The sequence below is a fragment of the Entelurus aequoreus genome, linkage group LG09, assembly GCF_033978785.1.
Source record: "Entelurus aequoreus isolate RoL-2023_Sb linkage group LG09, RoL_Eaeq_v1.1, whole genome shotgun sequence".
NCBI classification, from domain to species: Eukaryota; Metazoa; Chordata; class Actinopteri; order Syngnathiformes; family Syngnathidae; genus Entelurus; species Entelurus aequoreus.
The window spans coordinates 71,429,970-71,453,588 of NC_084739.1; the positions used below are offsets into that span (position 1 = coordinate 71,429,970).

General features: G+C 38.1%; 1 protein-coding gene across 3 annotated transcripts in view; it reads left to right on the forward strand.

The window, feature by feature from the left end:
* dachc (dachshund c) overlaps positions 1 to 23,619 on the forward strand; it is a 137,141-nt gene that overhangs the window by 81,968 nt on the left and 31,554 nt on the right. For 2 of the 3 annotated variants that reach the window (XM_062059288.1, XM_062059289.1), the window contains exons 3-7: positions 9,788 to 9,898; positions 9,996 to 10,106; positions 19,749 to 19,927; positions 22,559 to 22,679; positions 22,757 to 22,870. In XM_062059288.1, the coding sequence (XP_061915272.1) occupies positions 9,788 to 9,898; positions 9,996 to 10,106; positions 19,749 to 19,927; positions 22,559 to 22,679; positions 22,757 to 22,870 (636 nt within the window). The remainder of the gene's footprint in view (positions 1 to 9,787; positions 9,899 to 9,995; positions 10,107 to 19,748; positions 19,928 to 22,558; positions 22,680 to 22,756; positions 22,871 to 23,619) is intronic. The other variant, XM_062059290.1, reaches the window with a different exon arrangement.

Genomic DNA, 23,619 nt, shown 5'->3' on the forward strand with positions numbered 1-23,619 from the left:
AATTTACTTTCTATCTGCATTTGAGACTGGCGCTATCGCGTTAGCTACGCAGCTAGGTTAGCTTCTGTTTTTTTTAGCTTCGCCAAGCGGAATATTATTAATCGTGTATTTACATGTTCATGGTTTAATAGTATTATTGATCTTCTGTCTATCCATCCAGTCAGGGTTTTTTTTAATTTAGTTTCTATCTGCATTTGAGACTGGCGCTATCGCGTTAGCTACGCAGCTAGGTTAGCTTCTGTTTTTTTAGCTTCGCCAAGCGGAATATTATTAATCGTGTATTTAAATGTTCATGGTTTAATAGTATTATTGATCATCTGTCTATCCATCCAGTCAGGGTTTTTTTTTAATTTAGTTTCTATCTGCATTTGAGACTGGCGCTATCGCGTTAGCTACGCAGCTAGGTTAGCTTCTGTTTTTTTTAGCTTCGCCAAGCGGAATATTATTAATCGTGTATTTACATGTTCATGGTTTAATAGTATTATTGATCTTCTGTCTATCCATCCAGTCAGGTTTTTTTAAAATTTAGTTTCTATCTGCATTTGAGACTAGCGCTATCGCGTTAGCTACGCAGCTAGGTTAGCTTCTGTTTTTTTTAGCTTCGCCAAGCGGAATATTATTAATCGTGTATTTACATGTTCATGGTTTAATAGTATTATTGATCTTCTGTCTATCCATCCAGTCAGGGTTTTTATTTATTTAGTTTCTACCTGCATTTGAGACTGGCGCTATCGCGTTGGCTACGTAGCTAGGTTAGCTTCTGTTTTTTTAGCTTCGCCAAGCGGAATATTATTAATCGTGTATTTACATGTTCATGGTTTAATAGTATTATTGATCTTCTGTCTATCCATCCAGTCAGGGTTTTTTTTTATTTAGTTTCTATCTGCATTTGAGACTGATGCTATCGCGTTGGCTACGCAGCTAGGTTAGCTTCTGTTTTTTTTAGCTTCGCCAAGCGGAATATTATTAATCGTGTATTTACATGTTCATGGTTTAATAGTATTATTGATCTTCTGTCTATCCATCCAGTCAGGATTTTTTTTATTTAGTTTCTATCTGCATTTGAGACTGATGCTATCGCGTTGGCTACGCAGCTAGGTTAGCTTCTGTTTTTTTAGCTTCGCCAAGCGGAATATTATTAATTGTGTATTTACATGTTCATGGTTTAATAGTATTATTGATCTTCTGTCTATCCATCCAGTCAGGTTTTTTTTTATTTAGTTTCTATCTGCATTTGAGACTGATGCTATCGCGTTGGCTACGCAGCTAGGTTAGCTTCTGTTTTTTTTTAGCTTCGCCAAGCGGAATATTATTAATCGTGTATTTACATGTTCATGGTTTAATAGTATTATTGATCTTCTGTCTATCCATCCAGTCAGGGTTTTTTTAATTTAGTTTCTATCTGCATTTGAGACTGATGCTATCGCGTTGGCTACGCAGCTAGGTTAGCTTCTGTTTTTTTTAGCTTCGCCAAGCGGAATATTATTAATCGTGTATTTACATGTTCATGGTTTAATAGTATTATTGATCTTCTGTCTATCCATCCAGTCAGGGTTTTTATTTATTTAGTTTCTACCTGCATTTGAGACTGGCGCTATCGCGTTGGCTACGTAGCTAGGTTAGCTTCTGTTTTTTTAGCTTCGCCAAGCGGAATATTATTAATCGTGTATTTACATGTTCATGGTTTAATAGTATTATTGATCTTCTGTCTATCCATCCAGTCAGGGTTTTTTTTTATTTAGTTTCTATCTGCATTTGAGACTGCTGCTATAATGTTGGCTACGTAGCTAGGTTAGCTTCTATTTTTTTAGCTTCGCAAAGCTGAATTATTAATCGTGTATTTACATGTTCAGGGGCGGGGTTTGGTGATAGCGGGTGGTGTATATTGTAGCGTCCCGGAAGAGTTAGTGCTGCAAGGGCTTCTGGGTATTTGTTCTGTTGTGTTTATGTTGTGTTACGGTGCGGATGTTCTCCCGAAATGTGTTTGTCATTCTTGTTTGGTGTGGGTTCACAGTGTGGCGCATATTTCTAACAGTGTTAAAGTTGTTTATACTCCACCCTCAGTGTGACCTGTATGGCTGTTGATCAAGTAGGCCTTGCATTCACTTGTGTGTGTGTGTGTGTGTGTGTAAAAGTGGCATATATTATGTGGCTGGGACGGCACGCTGTTTGTATGGAGGAAAAGCGGACGTAATGACAGGTTGTAGGCAGTGTCTTTAAGGCACGCCCCCAATAATGTTCTTCGGGTGGAAATCGGGAGAAATTCGGGAGAATGGTTGCCGCGGGAGATTTTCGGGAGGGGCACTGAAATTCGGGAGTCTCCCGGGAAAATCGGGAGGGTTGGCAAGTATGAGTATTAGCGGTGTTACTGTATAATACCGGCGGGCCAGCTCTAATGTTAATTTGATATTGCCTCAAGGGCCAAATGTAATTACACGGCGGGCCAAATTTGGCCCTCGGGCCAGAGTTTGACACCCATGCTTTAGGGGCTCCGTAGTATTTTGTTTGAACTAAGCAAAATTATCTGCCAATAGAACAAGAACATTCAGCTTGTCAAGACTTTCCAAAAGAAGTCAAATTAGCTAACTTCAATGAAGCCAAAAATAGCTTAAAATAAGTATATTCTCACTAATAACAAGTGCACTTTTCTTGGTAGGAAAAAAAAAGAGACCTTTTTGCTCAATATGTTGAAAAATATTCTTAAATGAAGTAAATGCTAGTGCCATTATCTTGACATAATGATATGCGCTCGGCATTACATTTCTTGAAACCAGCAAACTTATACTGTATTTTTCGGACTATAAGTCGCTCCGGAGTATAAGTCGCACCGGCCGAAAATGCATAATAAAGAAGGAAAAAACATATATAAGTCGCACTGGAGTATAAGTGGCATTTTTTGGGGAAATGTATTTGATAAAAGCCAACAGCAAGAATAGACATTTGAAAGGCAATTGAAAATGTGTAAAGAATAGTGAACAACAGGCTGAATAAGTGTACGTTATATGAGGCATAAATAACCAACTGGTATGTTAACGTAACATATTATGGTAAGAGTCATTCAAATAACTATAACATATAGAACATGCTATACGTTTACCAAACAATCTGTCACTTCTAATCGCTAAATCCCATGAAGTCTTAGACGTCTAGTCTCTTACGTGAATGACATCAATAATATTATTGGATATTTTACGCTAATGTGTTAATCATTTCACACATAAGTCGCTCCTGAGTAGGGATGATACTCGAAACCGGTTTTCCCGGTTGTTTGATAAGAAAAGAACCGAGTCCTCGGACTCGAATCCCTTTTTGAGAACCGGTACCCGTTATCGAGACCACTATAGTAAAGGAAAAGAGTTGATTCTTTATTCGAATCCCGTCCCGACCAGAAATGCTCCGTGTGACATCACAAGAAATGACGTCACGTAGCTCAGTCATTAGGCGCAGATAGCGAAAGCAGGAAAACAATGGACGGGAAAAAGTGCTCCAAGGTGTAATAAAGTTCAAAACAAAAGCTATAATCCATCGAATAACTTTACTGAGAGATTTGAGCAGGGTACAAACACATGACCAACACTTTTACCACCAACCGGAAACATAGCAACCAGGCTAGCAACGCACCTCCTTTACGGCAGCTGTCGCAACCTTCTTAAAGCAACCGCAGCACATACATATATATACAACATATCTCCCTTTTTTAACTTTTGTTTTTCTTTCCTTGTAAACGTTACAAAATCACACTGTAGATGTGTTGTCTGTCTAATTATAAATAATGCAGACGAGGCGTGTTGGCTGAGTTCTTGACGTTTACTTTCACAGCGTGGCAACATGCAACACTTTTCGGGGCTACCGCACATGCTCGTAACTCCCGTTGCATGCTGGGTAGTGTAGTTGTTATATTCTCTCGCTCATAACATTTTTCCCCCTATAAAGAAATAATGTTAACTCAATAAAGTGTATTTCTTTTTTTAGCTTTAACTTTTCATTTTTTAGCATTGTAACCACATTTGCAAAGAACTTTTCTCTTCATAGAATTGTCTTTCAATAAAGAAATAAAGTGCAAAAATGTCAAAGCATCATAACAAACAGTTATGTTCCAATAGCAGCAGAAGTGCATTTTTTGGAGAGCTGTATTATTTTCAGTTTTGTGCCCAAGGGACTGATTTTATTTAACACTATATTATTATTTATACACCTATAGTGATCACAGGGACAGGTTGTTTTTGTGTTACTGTATATATTTGTTTCTCTGAAAAATCCCACTTAATATACTTTGGGTAACAACAGTCAATATTTATTTATTTTATTTTATTTTTTTAGGTGGGTAACAGTCAATATTTATTTATTTATTAGATTTTATTTTTTTATTATATAATAAAAGTGAGCTTTTGTTAAACCAAATATTGTGTGTTTTTTTACATATACAACAACCTATCTGGACTCCATAAGAGAATCGATAAGGAATCGGTTCGATAAGAGGATTCGATAATAGGCTCGAACTCGATAATTCCTTATCAAACATCATCCCTACTCCTGAGTATAAGTCGCACCCCCGGCCAAACTATGAAAAAAACTGCGATTTATAGTCCGAAAAATACGGTACTAAAAGCTAATTTATTGTTCTTAATGGAAAGGCAACAAGGCAAGCGCTTGTTACTCTCGGGGTCTCCTAGCCGTCTAAAAATGCATTTTTCCATCGACAACATGACATCATCGCGCCAAGTGCGTGCTCTTTCAGTCAATTAGTGCGCATATATACAGCCCGGCCCCCGGCCAAAATGTTTTCATTGTAATTTTGAAGAATTTATCTGAATGTGCATGAACTATTTCTGTTTAAAATAGTTAGAAATGTTAAATGTTGAAATATTAACTGTCAGTTTACTGTACTGTGCCAACTGTACTACTATATGAGTACGTGTGTTCTATTGTTGCATTGAAAATAAAACAGCAAAGTCCATTTGGCTGTCATCTGTTTTAATTATGAGACACAATTGTGTCAAAGTCATGATTTTTTATTTCACGCTTGAAACAAGAAATGATGACTTTAAAAAAAATTAGTTTTATACTTGTGAGTAGAGATGTCCGATAATATCGGTCTGCCGATATTATCGGCCGATAAATGCGTTTAAATGTTACATCGGAAATTATCGGTATGGTTTTTTTTTATTATCGGTATGTTTTTTTTTTTTTTTTTTTTAATTAAATCCACATAAAAAACACAAGATACACTTACAATTAGTGCACCAACCCAAAAAACCTCCCTCCCCCCATTTAACCTCATTCACACAAAAGGGTTGTTTCTTTCTGTTATTAATATTCTGCTTCCTACATTACACCATACCAGGGGTCGGCAACCCAAAATGTTGAAAGAGCCACATTGGACCAAAAATACAAAAACAAATCTGTCTGGAGCCGCAACAAATTAGAAGCCATATTACAAACAGATAGTGTGTCATGAGATATACATTGAATTAAGATGACTTAAAGGAAACTAAATGAGCTCAAATATAGCTACAAATGAGGCATAATGCTGCAATATGTACATATAGCTAGCCTAAATAGCATGTTAGCATCGATTAGCTTGCAGTCATGCAGTGACCAAATATGTCTGATTAGCACTCCACACAAGTCAATAACACCAACAAAACTCACCTTTGTGCATTCACGCACAACGTTAAAAGTTTGGTGGACAAAATGAGACAGAAAAAGAAGTGGCATAAAACACGTCCTAGAAAGTCGGAGAAAGTTATACACTGTAAACAAACTAAGGTGAGTTCAAGGACCGCCAAAATTAGTAGGACAAAACGGCGCTCGCCAAATACTCGAATCAGTGAAGCATGTTTAATACAAACAGTGTGCTTTATAACAATTAGGGAGGTTTGTGTCATGTTTGTCCTCCTACAGTAACCATATTAAAACAAAAAATATATATTTTTTCCCCTCATCTTTTTCCGTTTTTCATACATTTTTGAAAAAGCTTCAGAGAGCCACTAGGGCGGCGCTAAAGAGCCGCATGCGGCTCTAGAGCCGCGGGTTGCCGACCCCTGTACCATACCATACCATACCAACTTTATTTATAAAGCCCTTTAAAAACAACCACAGTTGAAAAACAACGGGCTGTACACCACAAAGAAATAAAGGCAAAGGACAGACTAAAAAATAAAATTTAAAACAGAAGTAAAATACACATTAAAAAAAAAAAAAAAAGCAAATACAAAATTACCCTAAGAACAATTTTGTTAGATAAAAAGCAGTTAAAAAAGTTAAAAGTTAAAAACAGTTTAATAATTTAATTTGATATTATATATCAATATATATCAATACAGTCTGCAAGGGATACAGTCCGTAAGCACACATGATTGTGCGTGCTGCTGCTCCACTAATAGTACTAACCTTTAACACTTCATTTTACTCATTTTCATTCATTACTAGTTTCTATGTAACTGTTTTTATATTGTTGTACTTTCTTTTTTATTCAAGAAAATGTTTTTAATTTAGTTATCTTATTTTATTTGATTCATTTTTTTAAAAAGTACCTTATCTTCACCATACATGGTTGTCCAAATTAGGCATAATAAGGTGTTAATTCCACGGCTGTATATATCGGTTGATATCGGTATCGGTTGATATCGGTATCGGTAATTAAAGAGTTGGACAATATCGGCATATCGGATATCGGCAAAAAGCCATTATCGGACATCCCTACTTGTGAGTGTTGATGACACAGCTTTGCAACACTTGATATTCTAGTTTCAAGCATGTTTTACTCAATATAGCTCATCAAATTTCAACAACAAGCTGTAATATCTTACTGACATCATTTAGGACCAAAACACTTAAAACAAGTAAAACACTCCAACATCAAATCTGCTTAGTGAGAAGAATGATCTTATCAGACAGAAAATAAGCAAATATCAGCCTTATTTGACATATTTCATCTTACTTAGATTTCACTTTTTGCAGTGTACAGATTTTTGAAGGTTTGCCGCGCAGGTCAAACTTTCCTAAGGGGTTGAGGTCCCCTCACCGCGCGTCCTAATATGCAAAGAAAGAGCAGGACCTCTATTAAAAAGAGGGTCTGCACTTCCTGCTGGTGCATTGTGGGTAAGGGTGTGTGCTCCAGGTGGGAGAGATGAATGTCCTGCTTGATTGGCTGCCAAACTAAATGAATGTCTTCCAACGACAACCTCCTGCACGTCCACCGCTCTTCATCTTCCACCGAGGCCATCGATCTGACGCCTATTGATCCGCTTTATTCTCCATCTCTGCCTCTTAGTCTTACCTCTTTCCAGGAGCTTGTGTTTAGTTACATCTGTGTGCCTTTGTACTACTAACTAGGCTTGTACCCTATCCATGTATTAGTATAGTACCGCCATACTAATCAATCATATTTGGTACTCTAGGGGGTACCGGTCATCCACCCACCCGCACCCCGTCGTCGTCACGTTGTGCCATTGCTGGTTTTATGAGCAGAGGAGCATGTTCGGCAGCGCACACACACAGAGTACTTGCAAGCAGACACAGTGTGTGGACAGAAAAAGGAGAATGGACACATTTTGGTGTACAAACTCAAGATAAAGGTGAAGTTATAACACTGAAACACCCTCAGGAAGAGATGCTTTAAGACATGGCTAGCTAGCTAGCAGCTAAAGGAAGTTTCTTACGAGTATTATTATCACTGGAGGACGAGGAATAGCTAAACATGCTTCACTACACACCGCAGGAGGATACAATAGCTCACCGCTAACAGAATGTAAACAAACGTCATGGGTGGATCTACACCTGACATGCACTGTAATGATGCCAAGTACAGGAGCGTATCTAGTCGATACTACTATGATCACATCGATATTTTTTGGCATCACAACTAGGGATGCGTTAAAATGTAATATCGGAAATTATCGGTATCGGTTTTTTTATTATCTGTATCGTTTTTGTTTTGTTTTGTTTTTTTTTGTTTTTTTTAATTAAATCAACATAAAAAACACAAGATACACTTACAATTAGTGCACCAACCCAAAAAACCTCCCTCCCCCCATTTCTTTCTGTTATCAATATTCTGCTTCCTACATTATATATCAATATATATCAATACAGTCTGCAAGGGATACAGTCCGTAAGCACACATGATTGTGCGTGCTGCTGCTCCACTAATAGTACTAACCTTTAACAGTTAATTTTACTCATTTTCATTCATTACTAGTTTCTATGTAACTGTTTTTATATTGTTTTACTTTCTTTTTTATTCAAGAAAATGTTTTTAATTTAGTTATCTTATTTTATTATTATTTTTTTAAAAAGTACCTTATCTTCACCATACATGGTTGTCCAAATTAGGCATAATGATGTGTTAATTCCACGACTGCATGTATCGGTTGATATCGGTATCGGTTGATATCGGTATCAGTAATTAAAGAGTTGGGCAATATCGGAATATCGGATATCGGCAAAAAGCCATTATCGGACATCCCTAATCACAACATCTTCTTTCATTTTTTTATTTATTTATATTATGTTTATAAAGTCAGTAAATAATGTCCCTGGACACATGAGGACTTTGGATATGACCAATGTATGATCCTGTAACTACTTGGTATCACATCCATACCTAAATGTGTGGTATCATCCAAAACTAATGTCAAGTATCAAAGAAGAGAAGAATAAGTGATTATTACATTTGAACAGAAATGTAGATAGAACATGTTCAAACAGAAAATAAGCAGATATTAACAGTAAATGAACAAGTAGATTAATAATTCATTTTTTACAGTTTGTCCCTCATAATGTGTACAAAATAATAGGTGTATAAATGACACAATATGTTACTGCATACGTCAGCAGACTAATTAGGAGTCTTTGTTTGTTTACTTACTACTAAAAGACAAGTTGTCTAGTATGTTCACTATTTTATTTAAGGACTAAATTACAATAATAAACATATGTTTCATGTACACTAACATTTTTTGTTCAAATAAAGACAAAAATGAAATGTTTTTGTGGTCCCCTTTATTTAGAAAAGTAGCGAAAAGTACCGAAAACTATCAAAATACATTTTGGTACCGGTACCAAATATTGGTATCGGGACAACACTACTACTAACTAGTTAGGGGGAAAAGATAAGTGTTCTTTGTAAGATATTCTCTGTATATGTTCCATACATTGAGCACATAATAATACAAATATAATGCTTTTTAAAGCCTTTTTTGAATTATTAAATGTTTGTTTTTACAGAAAATAAACACTAAAATAGGGTTAATTAGAGCCATTAAATAAATTCATTAGAGTTAATTTAGAGACATTAAATTAATTAATTCATAAATTGGCATTACTATATTTAAATGACACGAATCAATTAAAATGTTTATGTACTGTATAATAAATCGGATAGGATTAGATTTGGATTCTTCAAAACTAAAATGACCAAAAAAATGGCATACATTTTTTTTTTAACTTCAATTTTATTGAAAGCAGTGGAATTTGATTTAAAACAAAAAAACTAAAATAACTGAATTTGATTTAAAATAAAAAACTAAAATAATCACTATTGTATTAATTAATTATTAATATACTATAATAATTTCTAAATTTATTACTGTATTCATTCCTATGATTATTATTATTGCTAGTGTTCTAAATAAATGTACAATTCTAATGGCTTTATCTGTACACCAACTGAAATAACTTTTGATGAATGAGCAGAATTCCACCCTCTCCGCCCCAGTTGCGCAATCGCTTGTTGCTAGGTAGAATTCCTGGCTCACAATTATTTTGTGTCGTCCCAACACAGCCATTAAAGGACAAGGAGAGTCGGTTGGAATACAGTCAAAGTCAGACAGGCAGGAAGGAAATGTGTCCAAAAGCTTTTTTTGCCACAGCCCCATCTGCTGGAGAATCTTAGGTACTGCCTCCAATGCAAATTGCCAAGGGATGCTCATTTCCATGTAAATGAACGGACGTCTATAACTTGAAGTAACTGTTATTTGTCTCCCTCGCAGATCTGTCCGCTTTGGCCAAGAAGATCAAGCTGGAGATGGGCGGTTACCACGGCAACCAGCAACACCATGGCGGCCACAACGGAGAGAACGGGGACCACAGTCCCGGCCTGGGTGGGTGTCATCTGTCGTATGTTTTCACAAAACCTTTAATTGCTCTGTCACAACACGACTGTTTGGTCCTCTCGCACATCTGTCAATACGAGTCGCGCAGCTGTGTTTACGCGCGGCTGATTAAAACCAGGATGTGACGCCGCCGTTTCCTCCCGGAGAGGAAGGAGTCTGTCAATGTGGCTCAGGTTGAACATCCAACATCAGGAGCAATGTCCTTTGTTGGACATTGAACAATTAATTTATCCCTCAAGAGATCCCGGGGACATTTGTGTGCCATTCTTTATTTTTCCAAGCCACTTTGGCTCTGTTGCGTACTTTGTCAGGTTCAAACACTGAACTATCTATTGAACAAGACAAGAAGCAAGGAATCGAACAGAGACAGGATTCAATTTAGCTCATGAGGAGAGCGCGTGGTCGTGCACCGCTCTGAGGAGGGAGCTCCACGCCTCCTTCTTTATTTGGGCTTTTCCTGATTACATAGCGGCAGCTACTTCTAAGGGGAGGGGGGGTCATAAACAGCAGCTGCACTGGGTCATAAAGAGTTCAAAGAAAGGGTGCTTGGAGCGGTGTCAGGTTTGCCCCCTCTCTGCTCGTAGATTTCGGGGTCGTGATAAGGCCCTTCCTGGGGCTGTCCAAGATCTGAGAAACCGACACCTCTACGGCGCATTTCAGTGCACACAGCGGGGGTTTACAAGCAGTCTGCCTTTTGCTTGATAAGATCAAAGACAGCTTTTGTCTTCACGCAGGGCATCATGAACTCATAGCAAACAAGTTGTGTGATAACCTATATACAATTCTTCTGACAATATTTGTTCCTGAAATATTTTTGAAATGATGGTCTTTGCTCCTTGAAGTAGCCTGAAAATGACCGCTTTGATTAACAATACATGAAAATGTCATCAAATCAACAGATGTCAAAAAATGCCAACACAAACTAATTATTTGCTTTGTGTCAAGATTTCAATTTGGATTGCTGGCTTTTTAATTTGTAATGTTCATATTTGCCCACCAGATGGTGCTGCTTTTTCCCATTGTAAGCATGCAGCAAAATGTCGTGCTCCCGTTTTTGCTACTAAAAATGATCTGTTTATGTTTGGAATGGTGTATATGTAATGAGTGCATTTTTAGTTGATTTTTTTAACGCGATTAATCGCAGTTAATTACTTGCTGGCATAATTAATAATCACTCTCTGTCTCTCACACTGGCTGGCATGAATCTAATTTGTCTGTCTCTTCTCGTTTTTGCTACACAAAATTAGTTTATCTCTGTTATTGTTTGGAATGCTGTATATGTAATTAGTCTTTTTTTAGTGCTGTCAAACAATTTCGTCTTTAAAAAATCTGATTATTGCGATTAATCGTAGTAAATTACTTGCTGGCATAATTTGAATTTATTGTCCCATGTTTTTTTCTGGCTACTAAAAATGAGTTTGTCTGTTTATGTTTGGAATGGTGTATATATAATGAGTGAATATATATATATATATATATATATATATATATATATATATATATATAAAATTTAAAAAAAAAAAGCCTAGAACCAACGAATCGATGACTAAATTAATCGCCAACTATTTTTATAATCGATTGTAATCGATTTAACCGATTAGTTGTTGCAGCCCTACTAAAAATGATTACGTCTCAGTTGATGTTTGGAATGGTGTATACTTTATGTAAAAAGGGTGCATTAATGTCACTTTAGCTTTGTTTAGTGTTGTTAAACAAATATTTTTTTAAAATCATGTTAGTCATGGTTAATCGCGATTAATCACAATAAATTACTTGCTTGCTTTGTTTTATTGTCACACACATAAATATTGTGAAAATCATTTATTTGCTGAGAACTTGGTAACAGTATAATTCAAAGTCCCGTTGGGGTGTATTGATTGCAAAGCAACATTTCCGATGATAAATTGCGCGATTAATCTGCGTATATACACGATTAACGCGATAGTTTTTTGTGATTAATCGCATGCGTTAACTTAGTTGTTTTCCTTTAGATAAAAGCAGAGCTTTGGGAAGAGGCTGAAGGACAGATAGACGGACAGATAGCGGGATGGATAAGATGAGAGGCTGAAGACCAATCAATAGTCTTCTCTCTAATTCACTACCTTGAATGCAAACGACAAACGCTGCACAATCAATGATGCAACACACACACACACACACACGTGTGCAAGTAAGGCGGATGCACCACCCCTCTCACCCCCTTGCCTTCCACCCGCTGTTATCGACAGGTTAAAGCGACATGAGTGTGTTTGGACAGATGACGGGGCTTATAAGGAGGTGTGTGTGGAATACACTAGCACTTTATTTCATACCCTCACTAGTGTTGCTACTGTGGCGCTCACGTGGGTAAACAAGGCTGTTTACCATCTGTGTGTAGTTAGGTGGCATGGTTACAACCTCAATCACTCTTAATGGTAGAGGCAAGTGGAAACACACACACACACACACACACACACACACACACACACACACACACACACACACACACACACACACACACACACACACACACACACACACACACACGTGAATGCAACATGTTTTGTTTTCCATAGCACCACCCACGGCCTTATGGGAAGGCATAGGCCCCCTTCTAGTTCTCGCACCACTACAAAGGCGTATGTCGGCTCACACACACACACACACACACACACACACACACACACACACACACACACACACACACACACACACATGTACACAAATGCTGAGCGTGACACCTTGTAGGTCCCGGGAAGAGCGCGAGCAGCCATTTGTGCGTTTAACAAGATCTTCTGGGAAATTTGCAGCAAGTGTTTGTTTACAGTAATGGTTTGTTGGGATAAACATGAGAGAGCCACTTTGACTTTTGATGTTTTTAATGAAACTGCACAGAGAGAGAATGATGGGAGGGACAGGGCGGCTACTGATGGGGGCGGGGCCTAGAGGACTGGGGAATATAAGAACATAGTCGCCATGTTTGCTGCCTGTATTGTGTCATGGTTCCTACTATGTTCTTTAGTCCACAGAACCACACCACACTTACAATCCACATGTTCTTTAGTCCACAGAACCACACCACACTTACAATCCACATGTTCTTTAGTCCACAGAACCACACCACACTTACAATCCACATGTTCTTTAGTCCACAGAACCACACCACACTTACAATCCACATGTTCTTTAGTCCACAGCACCACACCACACTTACAATCCACATGTTCTTTAGTCCACAGCACCACACCACACTTACAATCCACATGTTCTTTAGCCCATAGAACCACACCACACTTACAATCCACATGTTCTTTAGTCCACAGAACCACACCACACTTACAATCCACATGTTCTTTAGCCCATAGAACCACACCACACTTACAATCCACATGTTCTTTAGTCCACAGAACCACACCACACTTACAATCTACATGTTCTTTAGTCCACAGAACCACACCACACTTACAATCTACATGTTCTTTAGTCCACAGAACCACACCACACTTACAATCCACATGTTCTTTAGTCCACAGAAACACACCACACTTACAATCCACATGTTCTTTAGTCCACAGAACCACACCACACTTACAATCCACATGTTCTTTAGTCCACAGAACCACACCACACTTACAATCCACATGTTCTTTAGTCCACAGAACCACATAGGAGACATCTCACACTTACAATCCACATGTTCTTTAGTCCACAGAACCACATAGGAGACATCTCATACTTACAATCCACATGTTCTTTAGTCCACAGAACCACATAGGAGACATCTCATACTTACAATCCACATGTTCTTTAGTCCACAGAACCACATAGGAGACATCTCATACTTACAATCCACATGTTCTTTAGTCCACAGAACCACATAGGAGACATCTCATACTTACAATCCACATGTTCTTTAGTCCACAGAACCACACCACACTTACAATCCACATGTTCTTTAGTCCACAGAACCACACCACACTTACAATCCACATGTTCTTTAGTCCACAGAACCACACCACACTTACAATCCACATGTTCTTTAGTCCACAGAACCACACCACACTTACAATCCACATGTTCTTTAGTCCACAGCACCACACCACACTTACAATCCACATGTTCTTTAGTCCACAGAACCACACCACACTTACAATCCACATGTTCTTTAGTCCACAGAACCACACCACACTTACAATCCACATGTTCTTTAGTCCACAGAACCACACCACACTTACAATCCACATGTTCTTTAGTCCACAGAACCACACCACACTTACAATCCACATGTTCTTTAGTCCACAGAACCACACCACACTTACAATCTACATGTTCTTTAGTTCACATAACCACACCACACTTACAATCCACATGTTCTTTAGTCCACAGAACCACACCACACTTACAATCCACATGTTCTTTAGTCCACAGAACCACACCACACTTACAATCTACATGTTCTTTAGTCCACAGAACCACACCACACTTACAATCCACATGTTCTTTAGTCCACAGAACCACACCACACTTACAATCCACATGTTCTTTAGTCCACAGAACCACACCACACTTACAATCCACATGTTCTTTAGCCCACAGAACCACACCACACTTACAATCCACATGTTCTTTAGTCCACAGAACCACACCTCACTTACAATCTACATGTTCTTTAGTCCACAGAACCGCACCACACTTACAATCTACATGTTCTTTAGTCCACAGAACCACACCACACTTACAATCCACATGTTCTTTAGTCCACAGAAACACACCACACTTACAATCCACATGTTCTTTAGTCCACAGAACCACACCACACTTACAATCCACATGTTCTTTAGTCCACAGAACCACACCACACTTACAATCCACATGTTCTTTAGTCCACAGAACCACATAGGAGACATCTCACACTTACAATCCACATGTTCTTTAGTCCACAGAACCACATAGGAGACATCTCATACTTACAATCCACATGTTCTTTAGTCCACAGAACCACATAGGAGACATCTCATACTTACAATCCACATGTTCTTTAGTCCACAGAACCACATAGGAGACATCTCATACTTACAATCCACATGTTCTTTAGTCCACAGAACCACATAGGAGACATCTCATACTTACAATCCACATGTTCTTTAGTCCACAGAACCACACCACACTTACAATCCACATGTTCTTTAGTTCACAGAACCACATAGGAGACATCTCATACTTACAATCCACATGTTCTTTAGTCCACAGAACCACATAGGAGACATCTCATACTTACAATCCACATGTTCTTTAGTCCACAGAACCACATAGGAGACATCTCATACTTACAATCCACATGTTCTTGAAGTGGTCTCAGGTAAACCATCTGCTCCTTAAAGTGGACAAGACCAAAGAGCTGGTCATGGACTTCAAAAAGAAAATGACCCCTGTGGAATCCATCAAGATCCAGTTAAAGTTACGTTTAGTTTAGTTAGTTACTTAATTACTTATTTACTTACTTACTTACTTATTTATTTAATTACTTATTTAATTACTTACTTATTTACTAACGTGGTTACTGATTTATTTACTTATTTAGTAGCTTATTTATTTATTTACTTTTTTATTTACTTACTTACGTTCTTACATATTTACTTATTTAATGACATATTTATTTACTTACTTAATAATTGATTTATTTACCTACTTATTTACTTACGTTTTTAGTTACTTCCTAATTACTTACTTCCTTATTTACTTACTTTTTACTTATTTACTTACTTATTTAAGTACTTACTTAATTACTTACTTATTTATTTACTAACGTACTTATTTAGTTCATTACTTACTTATTTACTTACTTTTTTATTTACTTAATTACATACTTATATATTTATTTAATTAATTACATATTTTATTTACTTACATAATAATTGATTTATTTACTTACGTTTTTAGTTACTTCCTAATTACTTCCTTCCTTATTTACTTAGGTAAGTAAATATGTAATTAAGTATGTAAGTAAATAAATAAGTAAGTAAATAAGGAAGTAAGTTAATTACTTACTTCCTTATTTACTTACTTTTTTACTTATTTACTTACATACTTACTTACTTACTTATTTACGTACTTACTTAATCACTTACATATTTAGTTACTTACTTATTTACTTACCTAATTACTTACTTATTTATTTACTTACATACTTAATTACATATTTACTTACCTAATTACTTACTTATTTATTTACTTACATACTTAATTACATATTTACTTACCTAATTACATACTTATTTAGTTACTTACTTACTTAACTATTGACTTACTTACTTGCTTATTGACTTACTTAGGTACTTACTTTCACACAGTCCTATGTCCTATGTCCTATGTCCTATCCATCCTGTCTTGCTGTACTACTTCTTCTTTAATGGACTCCATCTCTTCCTCCTCCTGCCTTCTCATCCTCCTCCTGCCTTCTCATCCTCCTTCTGCCTTCTCTTCCTCCTCCTGCCTTCTCATCCTCCTCCTGCCTTCTCATCCTCCTCCTGCCTTCTCATCCTCCTTCTGCCTTCTCTTCCTCCTCCTGCCTTCTCTTCCTCCTCCTGCCTTCTCTTCCTCCTCCTGCCTTCTCTTCCTCCTCCTGCCTTCTCATCCTCCTTCTGCCTTCTCATCCTCCTTCTGCCTTCTCTTCCTCCTCCTGCCTTCTCATCCTCCTTCTGCCTTCTCATCCTCCTTCTGCCTTCTCTTCCTCATCCTGCCTTCTCATCCTCCTTCTGCCTTCTCTTCCTCCTCCTGCCTTCTCTTCCTCCTCCTGCCTTCTCATCCTCCTTCTGCCTTCTCTTCCTCCTCCTGCCTTCTCTTCCTCCTCCTGCCTTCTCATCCTCCTTCTGCCTTCTCTTCCTCCTCCTGCCTTCTCATCCTCCTCCTTCCTTCTCTTCCTCCTCCTGCCTTCTCTTCCTCCTCCTGTATTCTCATCCTCCTTCTGCCTTCTCTTCCTCCTTCTGCCTTCTCATCCTCCTTCTGCCTTCTCATCCCCCTTCTTCCTTCTCTACCTCCTTCTGCCTTCTCATCCTCCTTCTGCCTTCTCTTCCTCCTCCTGCCTTCTCATCCTCCTCCTGCCTTCTCTTCCTCCTCCTGGCTTCTCATCCTCCTCCTGCCTTCTCTTCCTCCTTCTGCCTTCTCATCCTCCTCCTGCCTTCTCTTCCTCCTCCTGCCTTCTCATCCTCCATCTACTTCCTTTCTCTTTCTTCTTCCCTTCATTTCTTCCTTCTTTCTATCTTCACTGACTCCACTTCCTTGCTTTCATGTATTTGCTGCTATCATTCATTCTTGTCCTTCCTTCATCGACTTTGTCTTCCCTCCTTCCTTCATTTGCTGCCTTACTTGCTTCCTGAATCTAACTTTTCTGCTTCATCTCTACTTCTCTCATGTCAACATTTCTTCCTTTGTTTTGATGTTTGTGTTTTCTTTCTGTCTTTTCTTTTCTTTTCCTTGCATTTCTTCCTTTTGTGTTCGTCCTTCAATTGCTTCCTTTTTTCATTTCTATTTCTCTTCACTACTTCCTTCCCTTTGTGTTTTCAATCCACTTGAATTGTTTTCTGTACCTTCTCTTTCCTTTTCTTTCCTTCTTTTATCCTTTTCATTTTCATCACTTACTTTCTTTTCCTCTTTCCTTTCAATCCTTTCCTTCTCCACCACTTTTCCCTCACATTGTCTTTATTCCTTCCTTCTTATTTTCCCACCGTCTTTCTTCTCTTTTCCTTGCGTTCCTCTCTTCTTTTCTTTCACTTTCATTCCTTTCTTTCCTCTCCTTAAGCGCCCGTCCTTCATCCCCCGTCTCCCTCCTTCCACATTATTGATGACAATTGTGCAGAATGGCGTCCATGGTTGTTTCCCCCAGTCCTTTGTGTGCATCATCATTACCCAGCATGCATTGCTGGCCCAGCACCAGCACTGCCATCAGCTTCTTTTGTTCCACTTCCTCCCCGTGTGTGTCTTTTGTTGTTTGCTTGTGTCTTTATTAAATGATAAATATTTATGTGGCGCCCCAATCAGGAGTGTTTGTGTCATGACCAGAGGGAGGACAACAAGCCACAGGGGTGTTGTTGACAGAAAGGATTTCCCTTTTAGAGAGACTCCATTCCTGACTTAAAGAGAGCTTTGTGGACAATAGATGGCTTAGGGAGGGATAAGGAGCACTTGGAAGTCTTTGAAGACGTGTCGGAATATAAAAGGTATTTTGTTGTCCGGCTGCTAAGAGGCCACGGGGAAGACCCAGGACAAGTTGGGAAGACTATGTCTCCCGGCTGGCCTGGGAACACCTCGGGGGGAGCTGGACCAAGTGTCTGGGAGAGGGAAGTCTGGGCTTGTCTGCTTGGGCTGCTGCCCCCGCGACCCCACTGATTAGCGGAAGAAGATGGATGGCATTTTCTATGTTATGATGAGCAAGCTAAGTGTTGCATCCATTTTAATGAGCATTAGGGATAGACTGGTGGCTCATTGTTGGCCAGCAGTTTGTTAAATAAATAATATTGTAATAATTAATTACAATATTAATAATATTAAACTTTGTATTATTATTATAATTATTATTATTATTAATGTCTTTTATCAAGTTTGCACCTTGTCTGTATTATTACTATTATCATTATTATCGACTCCTCTTTGCCTCATTCTTTTTATTTTCCTATTTTTAATGATGTTAGATTTGTGTTGTTGTTGTTGTTGTTGTTGGGGACAAGTGTTGTAAATGAGCTTTGACTACAAACACTATGATGCATACATTGGATAACTGTTTCAGATATCTATGTTTCTGTATCTGTCCCTATTTCAAATAAACCTTGTTTATTAATACAATTGAACAGAACCCACAATAGAACATGCCAAGGGATTATTGATTAGGTCCACACTAAATAAATCAATACATATAATGTGTGAAAATGATAGCTATGTAGTTGCTACATATAAATCTCACCCTGTAGGGTGAAGCTACCGAGGGATTAGTTTGGCACCAACTGAATCCCGCTAGTCTTTAAAATCCTTGACAAAACATTCATTTTTCGTGTCAAAGTATCACGTTTGCATTTTTTTTTTAAATGAAATATAAATAAACAAAATGTATCTAGACTAAATTTGTTGAAGGCTCTCCTCAGCCGCAGGTACTCGCTGCCTAAACGCCGCACTGTTTGATGCTAACATGATTAGCATCAAAGTAGACCGCCGTCAACAACAAGTAAGTTAGCTAGATGGCTCGCTAACTAGCAAGCTTGTTTCGCTGCCCCAAAATAAATAGAAGAAAAAAATTGTTGAGAGCACCGAAACAAGCTCGCTAGTAAGCGAACCATCTAGCTAGCACCATAGACATCTTATAAGTAGACGCAGCATGGAGCGCTACTGCCTACTGGCGCTGACGAGATGCGGGGCCGCCATCTTGGAGTGGTGATGCGCTCCACTCAGTGCAATTCATTTGGCAGGAGCAATGAACATTTCATTCATCTTACCTCACTGAATACCACTGATTTTCACCCCCTTTTTTGGTCATACGTGTAGCTATGATGAAGGAGACATGTTTTATTATTCATAGTTTGCTTAAATGCAATAGAATATTCTTCTATGCTATAAGTGACCAGACTGTCACGTTCTAACGTGTTGTCGTCTCCGCCGTTTCAGTTCTGGACCAGTTGCCCTTCATGATGATGTCACATCCCCTCATCCCGGCCAGTCTGGCACCCGCCTCCGTTTCCATGGCGATGGGCCAGATGAACCGCCTGAGCACGCTGGCCAGCATCGCCAACCTGGCGCAGCTCCACGCCAACACCCCCGCCCGGGCCCCCCCCTCCGTCATTAAGGTGAACTGCACACAATTCTCCTTTTTCTTCTTGACGTGCAAAAGTCAAAAGTCTTCATGAGTAGCAGACAGATCGCTTATAACAAAAGTTATCTCTTTTTTTTTTTTCCTAAAAATTCCTGGTTTTCCTGAAATTCCAGGAATTCCGAAATACCCATTGTTACTGTTAGTAGGTCAACATTTTTCAACCGTTTTGAAAAATTCCAACACCAACTCATTTATATCATCAAGGTCAATTGTGCTAGTATCAATATTTTCAAAAATTCCCGGTTTTTAAAGGGAAATTCCCATTCATATTTCCAGTAATTTTCCTCCTCATGACAATGACTGGGAAATATACAATCGACTACATATCCCACATTTCTCATCCGATTTGAAGCGTTCCAACATCCACTCACTCTGCTCACCTTGGACAATCAAATTACAATTTTCCAAGTTCAAAAAAATTCCCAGAATTCCCGGTTTTTCCCAAAAAGTGCACTAATAGCTTTTTTAAAAATATCTCTGACAATCTTGCACTTTCTGTTTGGAATGTTTGTGCCACTGCTTAATAACTGTTTAATAAATACACTTTTAGTTGTGGTTTCCCTCTCTGCATGGAAGTTTAAAAGTAGCATATATTAATGCAGTATGAAGAAGAATGTTTTAATGTAGACACATAGAATCATCATACTGCTGTGATTATATGCATCAAGTGTTCATTCAAGGCTAAGGCAAAATATCCACATATATATGGTGTATCGTGACATGGACTAAACATATCCACATATATATGGTGTATCGTGACATGGCCTAAACATATCCACATATATATGGTGTATCGTGACATGGACTAAACATATCCACATATATATGGTGTATCGTGACATGGACTAAACATATCCACATATATATGGTGTATCGTGACATGGACTAAACATATCCACATATATATGGTGTATCGTGACATGGCCTAAACATATCCACATATATATCCTGTATCGTGACATGGACTAAACATATCCACATATATATGGTGTATCGTGACATGGACTAAACATATCCACATATATATGGTGTATCGTGACATGGACTAAACATATCCACATATATATGGTGTATTGTGACATGGACTAAACATATCCACGTATATATGGTGTATCGTGACATGGACTAAACATATCCACATATATATGGTGTATCGTGACATGGACTAAACATATCCACATATATATGGTGTATCGTGACATGGACTAAACATATCCACATATATATGGTGTATCGTGACATGGACTGAATATATCCACATATATATGGTGTATCGTGACATGGACTAAACATATCCACATATATATGGTGTATCGTGACATGGACTAAACATATCCACATATATATGGTGTATCGTGACATGGACTAAACATATCCACATATATATGGTGTATCGTGACATGGACTAAACATATCCACATATATATGGTGTATCATGACATGGACTAAACATATCATATATATATGGTGTATCGTGACATGGACTAAACATATCCACATATTAATAAAAGGTCATATCGCCCAGCCCTAATATAAAACGATCCCAAATGTTCCTATGTGTGCTCCAATCGCTGGCCACATCATTAGGTACAAAAGGAGATGTGCCTTTACGAAGATGATCATGATCGAGGTGCAACATTTAAAACCTTTACAAAGATGATCGTGATCGAGGTGCAACATTTAAAACCTTTACAAAGATGATCGTGATCGAGGTGCAACATTTAAAACCTTTACAAAGATGATCGTGATCGAGGTGCAACATTTAAAACCTTTACAAAGATGATCGTGATCGAGGTGCAACATTTAAAACCTTTACAAAGATGATCGTGATCGAGGTGCAACATTTAAAACCTTTACAAAGATGATCGTGATCGAGGTGCAACATTTAAAACCTTTACAAAGATGATCGTGATCGAGGTGCAACATTTAAAACTTTTACAAAGATGATCGTGATCGAGGTGCAACATTTAAAAACTTTACAAAGATGATCGTGATCGAGGTGCAACATTTAAAACCTTTACAAAGATGATCGTGATCGAGGTGCAACATTTAAAACCTTTACAAAGATGATCGTGATCGAGGTGCAACATTTAAAACCTTTACAAAGATGATCGTGATCGAGGTGCAACATTTAAAACCTTTACAAAGATGATCGTGATCGAGGTGCAACATTTAAAACCTTTACAAAGATGATCGTGATCGAGGTGCAACATTTAAAACCTTTACAAAGATGATCGTGATCGAGGTGCAACATTTAAAACCTTTACAAAGATGATCGTGATCGAGGTGCAACATTTAAAACCTTTACAAAGATGACCGTGATCGAGGTGCAACATTTAAAACCTTTACAAAGATGACCGTGATCGAGGTGCAACATTTAAAACCTTTACAAAGATGATCGTGATCGAGGTGCAACATTTAAAAACTTTACAAAGATGATCATGATCGAGGTGCAACATGACATTAATGACTGTGGTTGTCACACTGAGAGCTGTGACTGATACTTTGACGGGAAAAGAGGCCGAGGCCTAGCTGCTGCAGGTGTCCCTAATGTCGTGGCTGCTTCACATTGAGTATGACTGACAGCTGTCACTTGGCCCCGCAGGAGCGCATGCACGACAGCCCCTCCCCCTGCCCCTCGCTGGAGGAAGCTCACATGTCGTCCAATCACAGCAGCAGCGTGTCCAGTTCGCCCTCTCACACAGAACGCCCGACAGAAAACATACGTACGTACTCCAAGTTGTGTGTTGTGTGTGTTGTGTGTGTTGTGTGTGTTTGCTCACACTACTTGTGGATACTTCAGATCAACTCCATGATGGCCTCACACTCAGTCACTGTGTGTTGGCACACTCGGCCATCAGAGAGTCAGACTGCCTGGAATACAGCAAGGACATCAAGAAGGGGCGCGCCGACAAAGGTGAGGAAATTACTGTTTTGGAAATAGGACAACTTTGGAATTTGACCTAAAAGAAAACAGTCTTGAGGGCGCGAGATCAAAATGTCATGAATGAAGTATGGAGGTGATTTGGTTTAACCGCAAAGAAGACCAGGTGTGAATTGGAGGCAGCCGATAATTGCAAAAAAAAAGGTGTTATTATTATTATTATTATTATTATTATTATTATTATATAGTATAATGATTCAAAGTGCATGAGAAAGTGGAAATTATAATGTAGCTCCCCTTAAAGGGGAACTGCGCAATTTTTAAGGAATTTTGCCCATCGTTCACAATCATTATGAGAGACAAGAAGACAAAATATTCATTTTTTGCTTTCTAACTAGGGGTGTAACGGTACACAAAAATTCTGGTTCGGTACGTACCTCGGTTTAGAGGTCACGGTTCGGTTCATTTTGGGTACAGTAAGAAAACAACAAAATATACATTTTTGGGTTATTTATTTACCAAATTTGCAAAATCTTCCGCCAAAAATATTTTTCTTAGTGTAATATTTGATGTGAAGTAATGGGAACCTTGGATAGGTCAATAATTCATAATAACATTGATTTTGATTCATTATTATGTTTTGAGCAATGACAGTTTGAAAGAAAGAAATAACAGCTTTGTTTTATTAGTCAACATTGCAACTTTTTCTAAATTACATTTCACCTTTAAGCTTTTTTATTTCACTTTTGTTAAGTTTTTGTTTATTTAAATAGTATTTTTAG